This window comes from Thermobia domestica, chromosome 1 (genome assembly GCF_964235325.1).
Source record: "Thermobia domestica chromosome 1, izTheDome1.hap1.1, whole genome shotgun sequence".
NCBI classification, from domain to species: domain Eukaryota; kingdom Metazoa; phylum Arthropoda; class Insecta; order Zygentoma; family Lepismatidae; genus Thermobia; species Thermobia domestica.
Window position 1 is genome coordinate 270,126,399 of NC_137454.1, and position 15,448 is coordinate 270,141,846.

The 15,448-nt window shown below is 34.3% G+C and overlaps 1 protein-coding gene across 1 annotated transcript in view; it reads right to left on the bottom strand.

Annotated features, from left to right (window-relative positions):
• Positions 1-15,448, bottom strand: part of LOC145661049 (vesicular acetylcholine transporter-like) — a 2,637,391-nt gene that overhangs the window by 1,601,124 nt on the left and 1,020,819 nt on the right. Inside the window, exon 4 of the mRNA XM_081726491.1 lies at positions 8,525-8,697. Within this exon, the coding sequence (XP_081582617.1) occupies positions 8,525-8,697 (173 nt within the window). The remainder of the gene's footprint in view (positions 1-8,524; positions 8,698-15,448) is intronic.

Consider the following 15,448-nt stretch of genomic DNA (forward strand, 5'->3'; position numbering starts at 1 on the left):
AATCCTTTATCATCCTCGCCTACTTTATTTTCTACTTCAACATTTAGGATACACGGGCTATCCCTACTCTCATATAAGTCTTCAACGTATTCTTTCCATCTTCCTATGACCTCATTTCTCTCACTGACTACCTTCCCATTCTTATTTTCTACTGCTATCGTAATACCCTTTTGTTTCCTCCGAAATTCCATAGATTTCACCTACTTATACATTTCCACATATTTCTCAACTCTTTTTAATTTTTCTATGTCTTCGCATTTTGTTTTGTAAAACTCTTCCCTCGCTCTGTCTGTTTCTCCCCGTAACTCATTATTTAACTTTCTGTACATCTTTCTGTCCTCTTCTGTATCAATCTGTTTCCACGTCTTCCTTTCCCTCATTTTCTGCAACATCTGGTCTGTAACCCATGGTTTATTTGCCGCTTTGTCTTCGCGGTAACCTACTGCTTCTTCTGCAGCCTGCTGTAAGCTAAGTTCAATATGTTCCCACCGTGCGTTACTATCTGCGCCTATTCTTTCCTCGATTGAATATTTTTCTTCGAATTTTTCAACGAAAATAAATTTTATTTCCTCGTTTCTTAACTTCTCAGTATTCAATACTTTGTTACCTACTTTTCTTCTGTCTATATTTTTCAGTTGAATATCTAGTTTGGCCAGCACAAGATTATGATCAGAGAAAATATCAGCCTCGGGAAGGGTCTTCGCGTTCCTTAAGCTATTCTGACACCTGTATGTAATTACAAGATAGTCTATTTGATATCTTCCACCGTCTAATGGTAATTTCCATTTATATCTTCTTCTCTTCTGCTGATTGAACCAAGTGTTCCCAATTACTAGACTAGTGAATTCTGTCTACAGAAATTCACTAGTCCCTCTCCCCTTTCATTTCTTTCTCCTAAACCATATTTGCCTATGTTACTGCCTTCCTCTTTTTCTCCCACAACTGCATTGGATTCTCCCATTACAATTACGTATGCACCTCTCTTCTCCCTACTGTTGTAAAAAGCGGTTATTTTTCTGTGAAGTATTTTTTCAATAAAAACTTCGTTTTTTCATGTTTTTTTTCAAATATCTGTTTTTTTTTCTGGCAACTACTACATATTGATTTATGTTAAAGATTATTGAAATAATCAATTGAACTTGAGTCGAAGCCCTCGTAACTTACAAATCGTCTGTTTATTTGTACCTATACGAGCAAAATCGTGTGATTACTCCTTTCGGACCCAGGTCATTTTTGGTGTTTTCCTACATTATCAGTTAGTGACTTATTGCTCAAAAACAATTTACCCGATTGATATGGTTAAGATTTTTTTTTGTAAGAAAAGGAATGTGGCTATTTTTTGGTGTAACCTACATTGTAGTGTTGCTGGCGGGTGGTAAATTACTGAGAGAAATGTAAGGGTGAAAATTTACAAAAAAAATCCCTAACCGAATTTCAAGACCTTTTTGTATCTAGCACCTCTGTTGCCATATGGGTCCAAGTCACCTAAAAAAATCTTTAGTGCGTTGACAAGGTACAGTGAAAACCTGAAGTCGCTGGCTTCCATTCAAAGAGAGAAGTAAAAAATTCTCTGTTTCCGTACACATGAAATTTTGATACTTTTTACGCCTCAGAAGCAAAAATCAAGAGATATGCCGGTGCTACAGCTTCTATAAATATCCTATTGAAACTTTTTATGGTGCGTTCTGCAGGATGGAGACAAGGGTTTTAGGTAGTGGTACATTTGCTCCAACGTAGCTACCAAGAGGGAAATAAAGGAGGGGAAATGGAAATTCGCTGAATTTTTCACCAAAAAAAGGGAATTAATTGTTTTGGCTTGAAACACTGCCATCAAACAGACGAAAACTACCTAAAAGCAAACCTTGGTATCCCAAGAACACATCCTATAAGTATCATGACAATATCTAACAAACTAAGCATGATTTAAAAAGAAATCTCATTCTACCTCAGAAATTCACAATTTTCTTACCGTTTACAGAATATGGTTTAATATAAGCCTCAACTGTACTTCCCCTAATTATTCTACCGAAACTTTTTATGGCACACTATCTAGACTAAGTACGAGGCTTTCAGACAGTGGTACGTTTGTTTGAATGTAACCAACAACAGGGAAAAAATAGAGAAAAAGTAGATTTTTTTTTCCAAAATTTCCAACTAAAATCGAAAATTAGAATTTTCTGTAGCTGGCAACAGTGCTAGCAGACACACAAAAACTATCTTAAAATAAGTTTGGGTATCCCTCTAATATATCCTACAAGTATTGTGACGATATCTAACAAAATAATCAGATTATTAAAAAATATTTTATTCTACCTAAAAAAAACAGTTATCTTTCTACTTAGGGAACAAGGTCTACTGTAAACCTCAACTGTACTTCCCCTAACTATCCTGTTGAAACTTTCTATAGTGCGTTGTGAAGGGCAAAGACAAAACTTTCAGATACTGGTACGTTTGTTTCGATATAGGCAACATAATACACAAAACACGTAATTTTCCCAAAATTTCCCCCTTAAATCTAGAATTAAAATTTTCCGTACCTGGTAACACTGCTACCAGACAGACGAAAACTATCTTAAAATAAACACTGATACATTACTAATATATCCTACAAGTATCATAGCGATATTTAAGAAACAAGGCTTCTAATTACCAAAAATATATTTCGATAAACAGAAAAGTAGGGGAAAACCAAGAGTTAGAACCTAAATCCGAATTGTTCGTGCGTCCCCTAATTACTCCACTGTAACCATATGTACCCGAGTTTGTTTAGTAAGGACAAATGTTCGACTGGCGTAAGTTGACTTGCACTCGGACGTATAGGTATGGATTTATAAAAAAAAATTCGATTTTCTTGCCCAAATTTAAGAAGATTTTAATTTCCACAGTTGGCAACATTGCGCGCAGGCCCGTCCAATTGATGTCAACAATTAGGTGTCTATCCGACGTATCTACCTGACAAGTCTTAAGGAGGTCTCTCTACAACGAATGAAGCTACAAGGGAAAAGTAATAAAGAGAATTCGAAATTCGAAAATTCTCAAATTTCTGACTTGGGTGAAATTTGAGTAGAACGTTCGATACACAGAAGAAAAAATAACTAAAATGATAAACTATGGTCCAACCGTATTTGCCAAAAAAATATATATCTCGATATCTTAATCAGTGTCCATACAGGAGTGGACCCGTATGTGCCACTTTGGCCACCTGGGTCCAAAAGGTTTATTGTACATTTGATTACACTTTTTGACTAGTAACTCGTGTTGTTCTAGTAATTATAGCCTAATAATAATATCGTTGTTGTAAACAATCACTTTATATGGAACATTTTCTTTCCTTTTTACATCTTAGTCCAGTACTGTTGCTGAGAAATGAAGGGTGTTTCAAAATGAATATTGAGGTTTTATGTCTTCGTAGTACTTATTACATTTTACGTACAGTTATAAATAATGCATTAAATAAAAGAACACCTCAAACAGTTTTCGCTTCAACTGTTCCATGTGAGCTTCATTCGTCACACGGCACACATTGAATCGATAGGTGAGAAAGGCCCATAAACTTTCCGCCACATGGCACGAAACATTCAATTCACACAGACGGTTGCACTGTCACTACAGATTCAGTCTTTGCAAAATTAAAACACAAAAAGCTTTCTGCTCTCTAGTCTCCATCTTTGCTACTTGCTCTTTCTAACGGCAGACAGAGGAAACAATGCATGGCATGCATGCGTACATAACTTTTCGAGTTGCACTTTCATTTGATAATAAGTTAATTGTAATAGATACTAAAAAGTTTCCAAACCCTAATATTCATTTTGAAACACCCTGCATTACTTTAAATTATGTCATCCTATATTCATGTCTTGTATGCACATTCATGTCCAAATTATTGTCGCATGTCTATAAATATATTGTTGTAGGAATATAATTTGATAACGAACCTGCCTGCTATTTCTTATAATGTTGATATGTGTATAATCGGCAAAGACATGTATGTGGCAATTTCATGTCAAAGCAGCAGTAAATAAGAGCAATAAAACGAAAATAAAACATTCTTTTCCATTTAGCAACATTTCCTTTTACTCTTTCTCATTTTCGTATTTATAATTCTTTACCTTTGACACCACAAATATACATTTTCCGATTATACACGTAGCATCAGTATTAAAAGTATCCCGCAAAATCATTATCAAATTATATTCTTACAAGAAGACAGTTATAGATATGCGACAATCATTTTGGACATGAGTATACATATCATCAGGGCCGGCCCTAGGCAATTTGTCGCCCGTGCAATAACGTTATTCGCCGCCTACCTCTTTCTCCAGAAAGAGCAAATCTTAAGAGTCACGATTTTAAGTATGCTACTCCAGCATGAACAACGAAGGGGAGGAAAACTACACTCGCACTCAGAAAGCTTTAAATACTTACTACAAATACAATCTTGTCTGTCTGTTCTATCTTTAAATATTAATCTATTATGTTAGTGAAATATAAAGCAAACGCATCTGAAAGAATTCAATATCGAGTTGATTCAAAGAATCAATATCTGAAAGAACTCAATCTCAACATATCAGTTTGCAATTACAGTGCAACTAGCTCTTTTTTTCTTTATTTCGTGATTTTCCTTGTACATTTGATATTTCTCTTTAAAGTTGTTTCCACCTTCAATAATAACGATCTTATTTGCGTCAAAGACAAGAGAAGCTTTCATATCAGAACTCTGGTAACTAACCAAAGGGGACAAAAGTTCGAGAATTGAGTTCTTGTATTTGACAACAATCAAGATATTTGGTCTGGGATTTATCTTACCATTTGCTTTAGCACTGACCATGTGACTTAAACTTTTGCGACCTAAACAATTTATTAATGTAGTATTCATATAGAAAATCAGCTTAGTAAATTTAACTACCATGATCATGACGTCTGTTTCCAACAAGAAATATTTATTTTAAATAACATACTTATGACAGATTCTGTAACCCCGTGCAAATACGCATGTTGCATATATGGTAGAGCCATATATCTAGTTGACAAATTATTTATATATGATATTTAGAAAAATATTAGTAGGCAAATTACTATTAGTTTTTACATTTAGACACGTTATTTGCATTTTATAAAATTTTGATTTGCAATATTTACATTTTGAAAAAATCATTCTATTTTCTACGGTTTTCATTCCACGGTCAGTCTACGGTTTTCATTCTACCACTTGTGAAGTGGAATTAACGTATGATAGGTTATAATGGTGTTCTGAATGTTTGCTATATATATAATTGTTTGAAACCAGTGTATATTTAGAGAATCGATATTATGTGGGGTTAATTGCATTCATCTATTACTACTTAAATGTCTATGTATGGTATATCTATAAGTGTAGTGTCCTACGTTTCCCTTCGTAGAACAAAGTTGTTTGGAGGCTCTGGATTAAGTGTAATAGAATTGTATTATAGTCTAGGCATGTAACTTTGATGGGGAAAAGGAAGTTAGAACTACAGCATGAAGTGTGGAAAGAGGGATCTTTCTTTTTTCTCATGAAATGTCTATAATGCATTGCTTGTTCCGTTCGCTGTATCGCTATCTGCCCTCGCTTCTTCCTTCAAGCGTTATTCAGCGTGCCTCGGTGGCTAGCGTCTGCACGGCAAAACTCACGAGTGTAATATGCATGATTCACTGTGTAACGCAATGTTGCAATAACTTCGCTTTGTCGTTCACAAATATATTCCTTTTGCTGTCTTGAATATCAATAAAACTTGTTGTGGAAAAAAATAACTGAATACGAATCTGCTAAAAGTCTACTTATATAGTTTAATATTGTAGTCTCAATATGGTCCCTCATCCCAAAATTTGTGATTGTTTTCACAAGACACATTTGGGGAGAGGGGGAGTTGTGTAAGTCACAATATTTGGCATTCGGGATATTAGTGATATGTTGTTCGGATCTTGGAACCTTAGGTGATAACGCTTGCAATTATTACTTTGCTGTTTTATGGCTGTTTGTATTCGGCATTCTTATTATGTAAGCGTATATTTGTAATCTCGTTGATTTGAATGGAGGCACCACGGAATTCCGGATGCTTCCAGTTCCGGGAGCATCTCTCTCTCTCTCTCTCTCTCTCTCTCTGCAATACGCACATTTCTGAAGAAATTTGTCTATCATAAAGACTCACATGGGTGAAATTCTTTAAGATTTCCAGTTTTTCCGGTCACCACCCTCTGATACAACCCCTGATTAAATATACATGCTTCCTCATTTTCATTGTCTCACTCCTCTAATAAATTTCACCGAAATTTTTAACTCGTTTTCACTTAACATATTAAACCGGCAATACGCTCTCTTTTACCACCTTTCATGTGCTGTATGCATTATTTAAAAAAATATAAAAATATACTTCTTGGAGCAGAGTCGAGCCGCCGTTCTCTGGATTTGTCATCTAGCGCCTTAACCACTACACCAAGATTGTTGTTTCGTAAACGCTTAATTGTTTGCATATTTGTTGTATTTGTATTTTATGTTCCCACTTCGACAATTTTTACTCTTTATTTACCGTTTAGCAGCTGTTTCTGGCTTTCTCTTTTGGTGTTGCCCTTTATTTACACTATGCACTTTTCGTATTCATAGTTTGTGCCCCTCTGCAATGTCTTATTCAGATTAGACTTTTCTTCTAGTCCCTCAGCAAACATTTGATTGATTTAATTCTCATACTCTCTATGGATGGAGCGCAGGAATTCCAGACTCAAGAAACCGGTGTACATTTACTTTCCTGACAGATAATACCTGTGTAGCGCTATATCCAGAAAGCTTTTCACTTTATATATTCGTATAAGTAAATGACCAACTCGGGATAAGACAACGATATGTGCCACTTCCAATGAAATTGAGTTATTAGGTGACATGAGTTCGGAGCGGACTACAGAACAATATATAGGTTAGCTAATAAAAGAAACATACCTACAGATATCAGGGGAAGCTTTTTGTAATTTGCCATTGTATTATATTGCTTGGAATGTTGGACTACCTCTTCCAGTTTATTCAAAATTTAGAAAATAACGTTTACCATTGTCTTCACTTGAGTAGCTCAAATACGAAAATCCTTTTTCATCATTTATAATCTTCATTATAATTATTCTTATAAATGTTCAATTTCTTTCGTTGCTACTTTAAATTAAATTTAATTATGCAATGGTTGCATTAATATAGAATCATGAAAATAGTACAATAAAATCTTCTTGCTATTCTTATTACGATACGCTTCAGTTACATAAACTTACTGTTATTACAAAGTTAAATAAATGGTTACCATATAATATATTTTCTCTGAGCTACCAATTTATTACACATGTTACTACCAATAATAATAATTAGAATAAAGCATTTATTTAGCAGAATTTGGATTGGTTTCTAAATTTAAATAGTTTTGAATTGTGATATCGAATCCATACGATGTATTTCAGGAAAATTAAACCGCTAGATGTCCCTTCCTAGCCCTGAGATCTATTTAAAAGCCCATGGTGTATTTTGAGTACTAACAGTCAAAATGAAACATTCAAAATATCGTAAAAGGATTTGCTAAGAATTGGATATTTTATTTCTTACGATCCTGTCAATTACTTTGAACACTTTAGATACTGCTTTGACAGCAAAAATTGTTTATTTTGCGTATAGTTTACACACAGCAGTTTACAAAGAGTTTGACCATTAATTAGTTCCAATATATATAAATACGTGGCTGTAATTTAATAAATTACTATATATTATAGTGCATATTTTCATAGTGTTTAATTTTAAAATTAGTTTACTAGTTTCTTTTTTGATTTTTTTTTTTTTTTTTTTTTGGCAGGTGAAGTTTGAGTTTTCATTTTACAATACTTTTCATCCATTTTAGAAAATCTATCTGAGCTTGAACTGAACAAAGAGCATTTAAATAAAAACCAATAAATATATATGTGGTGTAAATAAACACTTTTTTCTTCGTCCAGTGTTTTATTTTTCTTCCCCTATGTGAGTAGATAAATGGTAGAATACCTATGATTTTCGTGAAATTTCTGTGATGAGTAAGTTCCCAAGGACTTCAGGGTGCACCAATGCGTCATATTATAATTTTATTCTACATTAAGATGTTTCAATTTGCACTGTCCTACATTTGCGTCACTTGCATTGTGAGAATCCTACAGAAGATCTTATATTTATGATAGCGTATCGTCCTCATTTATAAGCACTGAGTAATAAATGATATTGTAAGTTACATTTAACATGTAGATTTGAAATTTGTTATGGTCTGGTTTAGTGTCATTTGAAAAATTATGCTTTATATTGGACTGATAGCACTGTTAATAAAGTAGTATTAAAGAGTCTGTGAAACGATTTTCATATTCATATTTGCTTCATATACAATAAAAGCATTAATTACATTTAAACTTCCAAGGACGTTTCAAGACTAGTTGTCTACCCGATACATATTTATGTAGATATTTTACATGGCTTCGCTATTCTGAATATTAAAGACAAATAAGTAATTTTACCTACCTATCAAGGATATTTTTATGCTGCAAAACTCCATCTATTAATCTTGCCGCGAATCGAATCTGATCATGGACGCTCCTGAACTCCTGAGGTGGAAAAACCATCCCAGGATTGGAATTCACAGGCAATGGGAGAGGGTTATTCAGATACATGTCGTTCAGCCACCACTCATAAGCCTGAAAAAAGAAGACAGTTCTTTTAAAACAAAATCAAAGTAGTGAAAATAATCTGGCAGTTTGCATAATGAACATTACCATGTGCCTGCATCTTTCCACGTGATTTCTGCAGAATATGCGACCGTCATACTTCCAGAAGTAGGACAACTGCATAAAAATCTGTGTCATACTACTAATTTTAACCAGAGAACTAAAGATTAGGTAAGTAACGATACTCAAATTTGCAGCATCAGTGAAATAATGGCTCGGATTTGTAGTTTATCGATTTGCTTTCTCAGTGTATATAGTCCTACTTTCGAAAATCGTCTCTGTGGTTTGTTTCTCAGAATATTCATTTGCAGAAATAATATAGAAGAAACGAGAAAAAGAGAGAACACATCACGTAAGATGTATTTGATTCATGAAACAACTATGGCAACCGAAATGTATTAGAAACAAAAGTCGCTTTATCAAACATTGAGAGGATAGGGGAATCTAAAAATGGCAACTTTTAAAATCACCTCAGGAAGGCAGAAATAAATTTAAATTTCTATTACCTTAATTAAAACAAAATCTCACAAAACAAATCGCTTTTAATAAATAATGGTGTCGCAATTTGGGCAATGTATCATTACCTTAATAAGATAATGTGTACATTGCCGAAAAGGTGACACTATTATTTATTAAAATTTGTTTGCTTTTGTCTGATTTTAGTTCTAATTAAGACAGAAATTCCGAAACGACAATGAACGGCATCCTATAAAATTTCTAATAGCGTAGTTAGTAATCTTTTTCCACTTAGTGGTTTATTCACTTTTGCAAATAAAAGCTTGAACACAGAGTATTGTTGCCTTGTACTAATTCCTGCAATTTGATCACGCAAGCATTTAGTCAAAATTGTTTGTTCTATGAAATGTGTTAAGTAGTGATGCTATGCACTGTAGAATCGAAGTTTTGTTTCTTCTCAAATATATTTTCTTATGCTTTCAATTGAATTGTGACATACATACACAAAAGATATATTTCTTGTTAACGATCTTAACGGCCACTACCGATCATATAACGATCATATAACTTTTCAGTGACTAATATTCCGTGAGCTCGTATACCGTTGAAAACACTTAAAAAGGAAAATTTTATGTTACCTCTCTGACACTTACAGAATTACACTTCAATTCTAAACTCAGTGCAACGAAAAATAAAATAAAAAATGTTCAAAATATGCGTAATTATTAATGAATATCTTGTTCAGCAATACAAAAATTAGTTACTTCGTGAATTTACTGAGAAACTGAATATTGTTTGCAATATTTTATGAAGACTTAAAAGTTATGGTTCGTGTCAAAGGTCTTTTAGTGAAGTAAATACAAATAATTACAATTTAATAACTTTAATGTTTTAAATTTATGCAATAGTTTAGTGAGATGATTCTGCTCTAATTCACTATAGTAGTACATGATTAACTTTGGACTGATCTAGCAGCTCTAGAAAACTCCTAAACTCAGTAGCTTGAATTTATTTATGTCTTAGGATTTAATTTCATTCTTCAGGACAAATTTCATTTAGTATTCAGTGTTTTCAATAAAACATACGAATGAGGTGCACATTCTAGGTGAGATATAACTATTTTTAACTACCTATGCAATAAAGATTGTAAATACTCACCAATAATCCACCAGAAATAAAACAAAATGTAATGTTATTACCCATTTGAATCATAATTCCACTTCAATCAAATGACTGGGTGATCTTCCTTAACACTGCTCTGATTCTGATAAATGAATTTACTAATTTCCTTTTTATTGGCTTATTTTTTCCTAATTTCAGACAAATTTTAATTTACTAATTAATTTAATTTATAAACCAAATTAATGAATTCATTACTTTAGGTAAAATGATAAGTCCAATAATAGAGATATTTACACTCAAACTATTTGTTAGCCTACTTTTGTCTGAAAAATCAAATTCGCTGCTGTAAATTCATGTATTATACTTCAACAACTTGCACACAAAAAATGCAAGTATTATACTTCAAGAGCTCGCAAGGGTTCTCCTTGTCGAGAAATCATAGCATGGGGGAAGACTTAGGCAAGACTAATGTAAAAGGTGATAAAAATTTTGCCTTCTTGAAGAGTTGATTTCCGGCAGCAAGAGGTCGGATGATGCCTGTGGGAGAATCGGGAAGCCGACATCGAAAAGGGGTCCTTTCGAGCAGTCTGCAACAGCCGGAGATGAGCATTAAATGCCAGTTGGCTAGTAGACAGTTAATCAGTGGTCACCGGTTTCTATTTGGTACCAAAATGTTCACCATCCTCTTAGGCATTGATCAACATCAATATGATCTCTGTGTGACTTACGGTTTCCGAGATGGCTCCTCATATCTCCCGAAATCGGAACTATCTTTCGGCCAATATCACGAGAACGGTAACTCATAGACAGGTGATATTGGTGTTAATCAATACTTAAGAGTATGGTAAACATTTTGGTACCGATAATAATGGGTAACCGCTAGCAAACTGACCATTGGCGATACCAGTGGCCAACGATTACTATTCGGTACCAAAATATTTACCATTCTCTTAGGTATTGATCAACATCAATATAATCTCTCTACAACTTATGGTTCCTGAGCTTATGGCTTTTTAAATATCAAGAAATTGGCTATTGTTTGGCCAATTTCACGGGAACGGTAAGTCATAGAGAGATATTGGTGTTAATCAATACTTAACAGTATGGTAAACATTTTGGTACCGGTAATAATGGGTGGCCACTACCGAACTGGCCATTTGCCATACCAGTCACCAGTTCAACAACGGTTACTATTTGGTACCAAACTATTTACCATCCTTTTAGATATTGATCAACATCAATATCATCTCTCTACAACTTATGGTTCCCAAGCTACGGCTCGTTAAATATCTAGAAATTGACAATTTTGGCCAATATCATGGGAACGGTGGGTCGTAGAGAGATGATATTGGTGATAATCAATCCCTAATATAATGCTAAACGTTTTCGTATCGATATTAATTGGTGGCCACTTGCCAACTGGCCATTGGCCAAACCACTGGCCAGATAAAAAGTAGCCATCGGTTATTATTTGGTGCCCAATTATTTACCATCCTTTTAGATATTGATCAACACCAATATGATCTCTCTATGACTTACGGTTCCCGAGATATGGGTCCTTATATTTCTGGAAACCGGTCATTTTTTGGCCAATATCTCGGGAACGGTAAGAGTGACGCGAAAAATTTAATCACTTCCTCTGATACTTTTTGATGCTCTATCGAATGCAGTGTTCAGCATTGAAAAAATCGCAAATAACAGACAGAAGGACAGACAGACAGACACACAGATATAGAGAATTCAGTAACGAACTTTTTAATTTCGTTGAACATTTATAACTGCTGTACCTATCACCGCCAACTAAATTAAAATTTTGCGTTATGATAATGCACATCAGTACGAAATAAGAAACTATTTGTTATAACGTTTTTATTGTTTTCTCGTCGAACGTTCTTATTGAATCCAGGGTGCTAAATAGTATTTCTGTTTGCCTCCTTGCCTTTGTCAGCATTCGTCCACTTTCGTTACATTATGTTGAATTTGTGTACTGCTTAAATAGCTTTTCGTCTGCTGAGAGCAATGGATGAATGGCAGTAGTAATGGCCTGACCTGGCCGCGTTATGGACTTTGACCTCGACCTTTATGACGTCATAGGTCAAAGGTCAATGACCTTGGCCCGGGGTCAATGACCTAGGGGTACTTAGGACCACCCCTCTAAATTTTGGCAGGGGTACAATGGCCCACCCCTAAATTTTGGCAGGGGTACACAGGACCACCCCCTTAAATTTTGGAAATTGCCAAATTTAAAAATTTGGTATGGTAGCCTAGGACCACAGTATGTACCTCTATTAGTATTGGGTGTCTATGTCGTTCCCTTTTATGGGTAAAAAAATGCCAAAAATTCAAATTTCGGGGTTTTTTGACCTAATTTATCCCCTTTGATGAGTTGTTATTACCTTATATAATTATATGGGCGTATACAGGGGTTCATTCCCTTTCATAAGACATGGGTATATTAATGCACCTCTTAAGAAATTTGGGAGGAGTACCTTGGCCCACCCCTTAAATTTTGGAAATTGACCAATTTAAACATTGGGTATTATAGTATAAGACCCTAATATGTACTATGATAAATTTGGGTGGTCCACCTCATTCCCTTTTAGGGGTACAAAATTACCAAATATATAAACGAAAGCAATACGTTCTACCACGTGTTTGGTTTTCGACCTAATTTATCTCCTTGGATGAGGTCCTATTACCTTATATAGTTATATGATCATGCATAGGGGTCCATTACCTATCATAAGACATAGGTACATTTGTGCACCCCTTTAAATTTTTGGGAGGGGTACCTTGGCCCACTCCTTTAATTTTGGAAATTGCCCAATTTAAACATTTGGTATTATAGTATAGGACACTAATATAGATCACTATAAATTTGAGTGGTTCACCTCGTTCCCTTTTACGGGTACAAAATTGCCAAATTTTAGTACAACCACGTGTTTGGTTTTTGGCCCAATTTATTCCCCTTTGATGAAGTTTTATTATCTTATATGATTATATGGTCATGTGTAGGTGTCCATTCCCTTTCGTAAGACATGGGTATATTGATGCACCCATTAACATTTTTGGGAAGGGCGCCTTGGCCCACTCCTTAAAATGTAGAAATTGCCAAATTTAAACATTTGGTATCATAGCATTGGACCCTGATATATATCACTATAAATTTGGGTGGACCATCTCGTTCCCTTTTAGGGGTACAAAAATTGCCAAAATATAAACGTAAGCAATACATTGTAACACGTGTTTGGTTTTTGGTCCATTTTATCCCCTTGGTTGAGATCCTATTACCTTATATGATTACAGGGATCTATTTCCTATCACAAGACCCTGGTATATTGTTGCACCCTTCTTAAAATTTGGCAAGGTGTACACCCCTTCAATTTTGGAAATTGTCCAATTTAAGCATAGTACAGGACCTCAATATGTTTCGGTGGTCCTATTGCCAAATTTTTTAGTAGAACAACGTTTTCGGTTATTGACTCAATTTATCCTATTTGATAAAATTATAAGTTATGGACGGGTATCCCTTTTCAATTTTGTAGGACCCTTCGGGTGTAGTACGGTCACGTGATCGATGATTTGGTTTTGATGCGCGACGAGGTCCCTGGTCAATGTTCGCTAGGAATTAGGTGGAAACTTTGAAAGGAAAGATTTATGGCATTTAACTTTTTTCAACTTTCAAAATAAAAAAAATGAAACCAAAGTTTTCAAAACAAAAATTGAAACGAAAACTTTTAAACGAAAATCTTGAAACTTAAAAATTTTCAAAAAAAATTGAAACGAAAAATTTTCAAACAAAAAATTTCCAAAGAAATTTCAAACAAAAATTTTGAAACGAAAAATTTTCAAACAAATTTTGAAACGAATTTCAAACTAAAGAATTTTCAAAACAAAAAAGTTTGAAGCAATATTTTTGAAACGAAAAAATTTTTTTCAATTAGAATTTAAATCAGTAATCAGCTTTCACGGTTAACCGTTAAACTTTATCCGGGTTTTAACTATTCGATTAACAAATAAACAGTTTTCAACTGTTCGATTAACAAATAAACGGTTTTCAACTATTCGATAAACAGATGAATGGTTTTTCCCTTTCTCGCCAACATTTACAAGTGAGTGCAAGAATTTACAAACTATAACAAAAAAAATTTGTACTCGCTTTAAATACGAATCATTTTTGAAACAAGGTGTTAGTGTTCATCATGGATACACAGTGGAAACATCCATTTACCTGTATTCTCGCAGGACTTAGTGGGTGTGGAAAAACGTATTTTGTGAAGCGATTACTGTCACATCTCCCAACCATGATCAATGCGAAATTTCGTAAGATATACTGGTATTATGCCGAATGGCAAGACGTGTATGCAACAATGCCGGTTCCAGTAGAATTTCACGAAGGACTTCCACGAATGAAAGATTTTCAGCCTCAAGATGGACCACATTTGATTATTATTGATGACCATATGCGAGAAGTGAATAGTGATATTGTTGATATGTTCACGAAACGATCGCATCATCGAAATATTAGTGTGATTTTTATAACACAAAATGTATTTCATCAAAGTAAAGCAAATAGAAATATGAATTTAAATTTTTCGTATTTGGTGTTCTTCAAAAATCCATGTGACAAGTAACAAATCAAGCATATGAGTTATCAAATCATGCCTGAGCATCCAGTGTTTCTACAAGAAAGTTATGCAGACGCAACAAGAAATCCACATGGCTATTTACTGATGGATCTTAAACAAGATACACCCGATGAAATGCGATTTCTTACAAATATTTTTCCCGACGATTTGCATCATTATGTTTACGTACCAACAAAACATGTTTAAATTATTGTGCATGTGAAAAGAATGACTTAGTCTGTCACGATGTCTCCTACAGTGAAACACGCTGATCTGCTACGTGCTCTGCACAAAGCTAAACCAAGATTGCGTAAAGCTATTATTGCCAATGCAGACGCTTCATTAATTCATAGTATTTGTGAATGTTGTTATAATGTCTTAAAAGGCAATGTTCCACTGACAAGTGCGCAGAAGTCAAGATTAAAGAGTTACAAAAACACGCTCCGCTATCTCGTAGACAATACAAAATCATTGGATAAAAAGAAGAAACATTTAGCCGTACAACAAAAAGGATT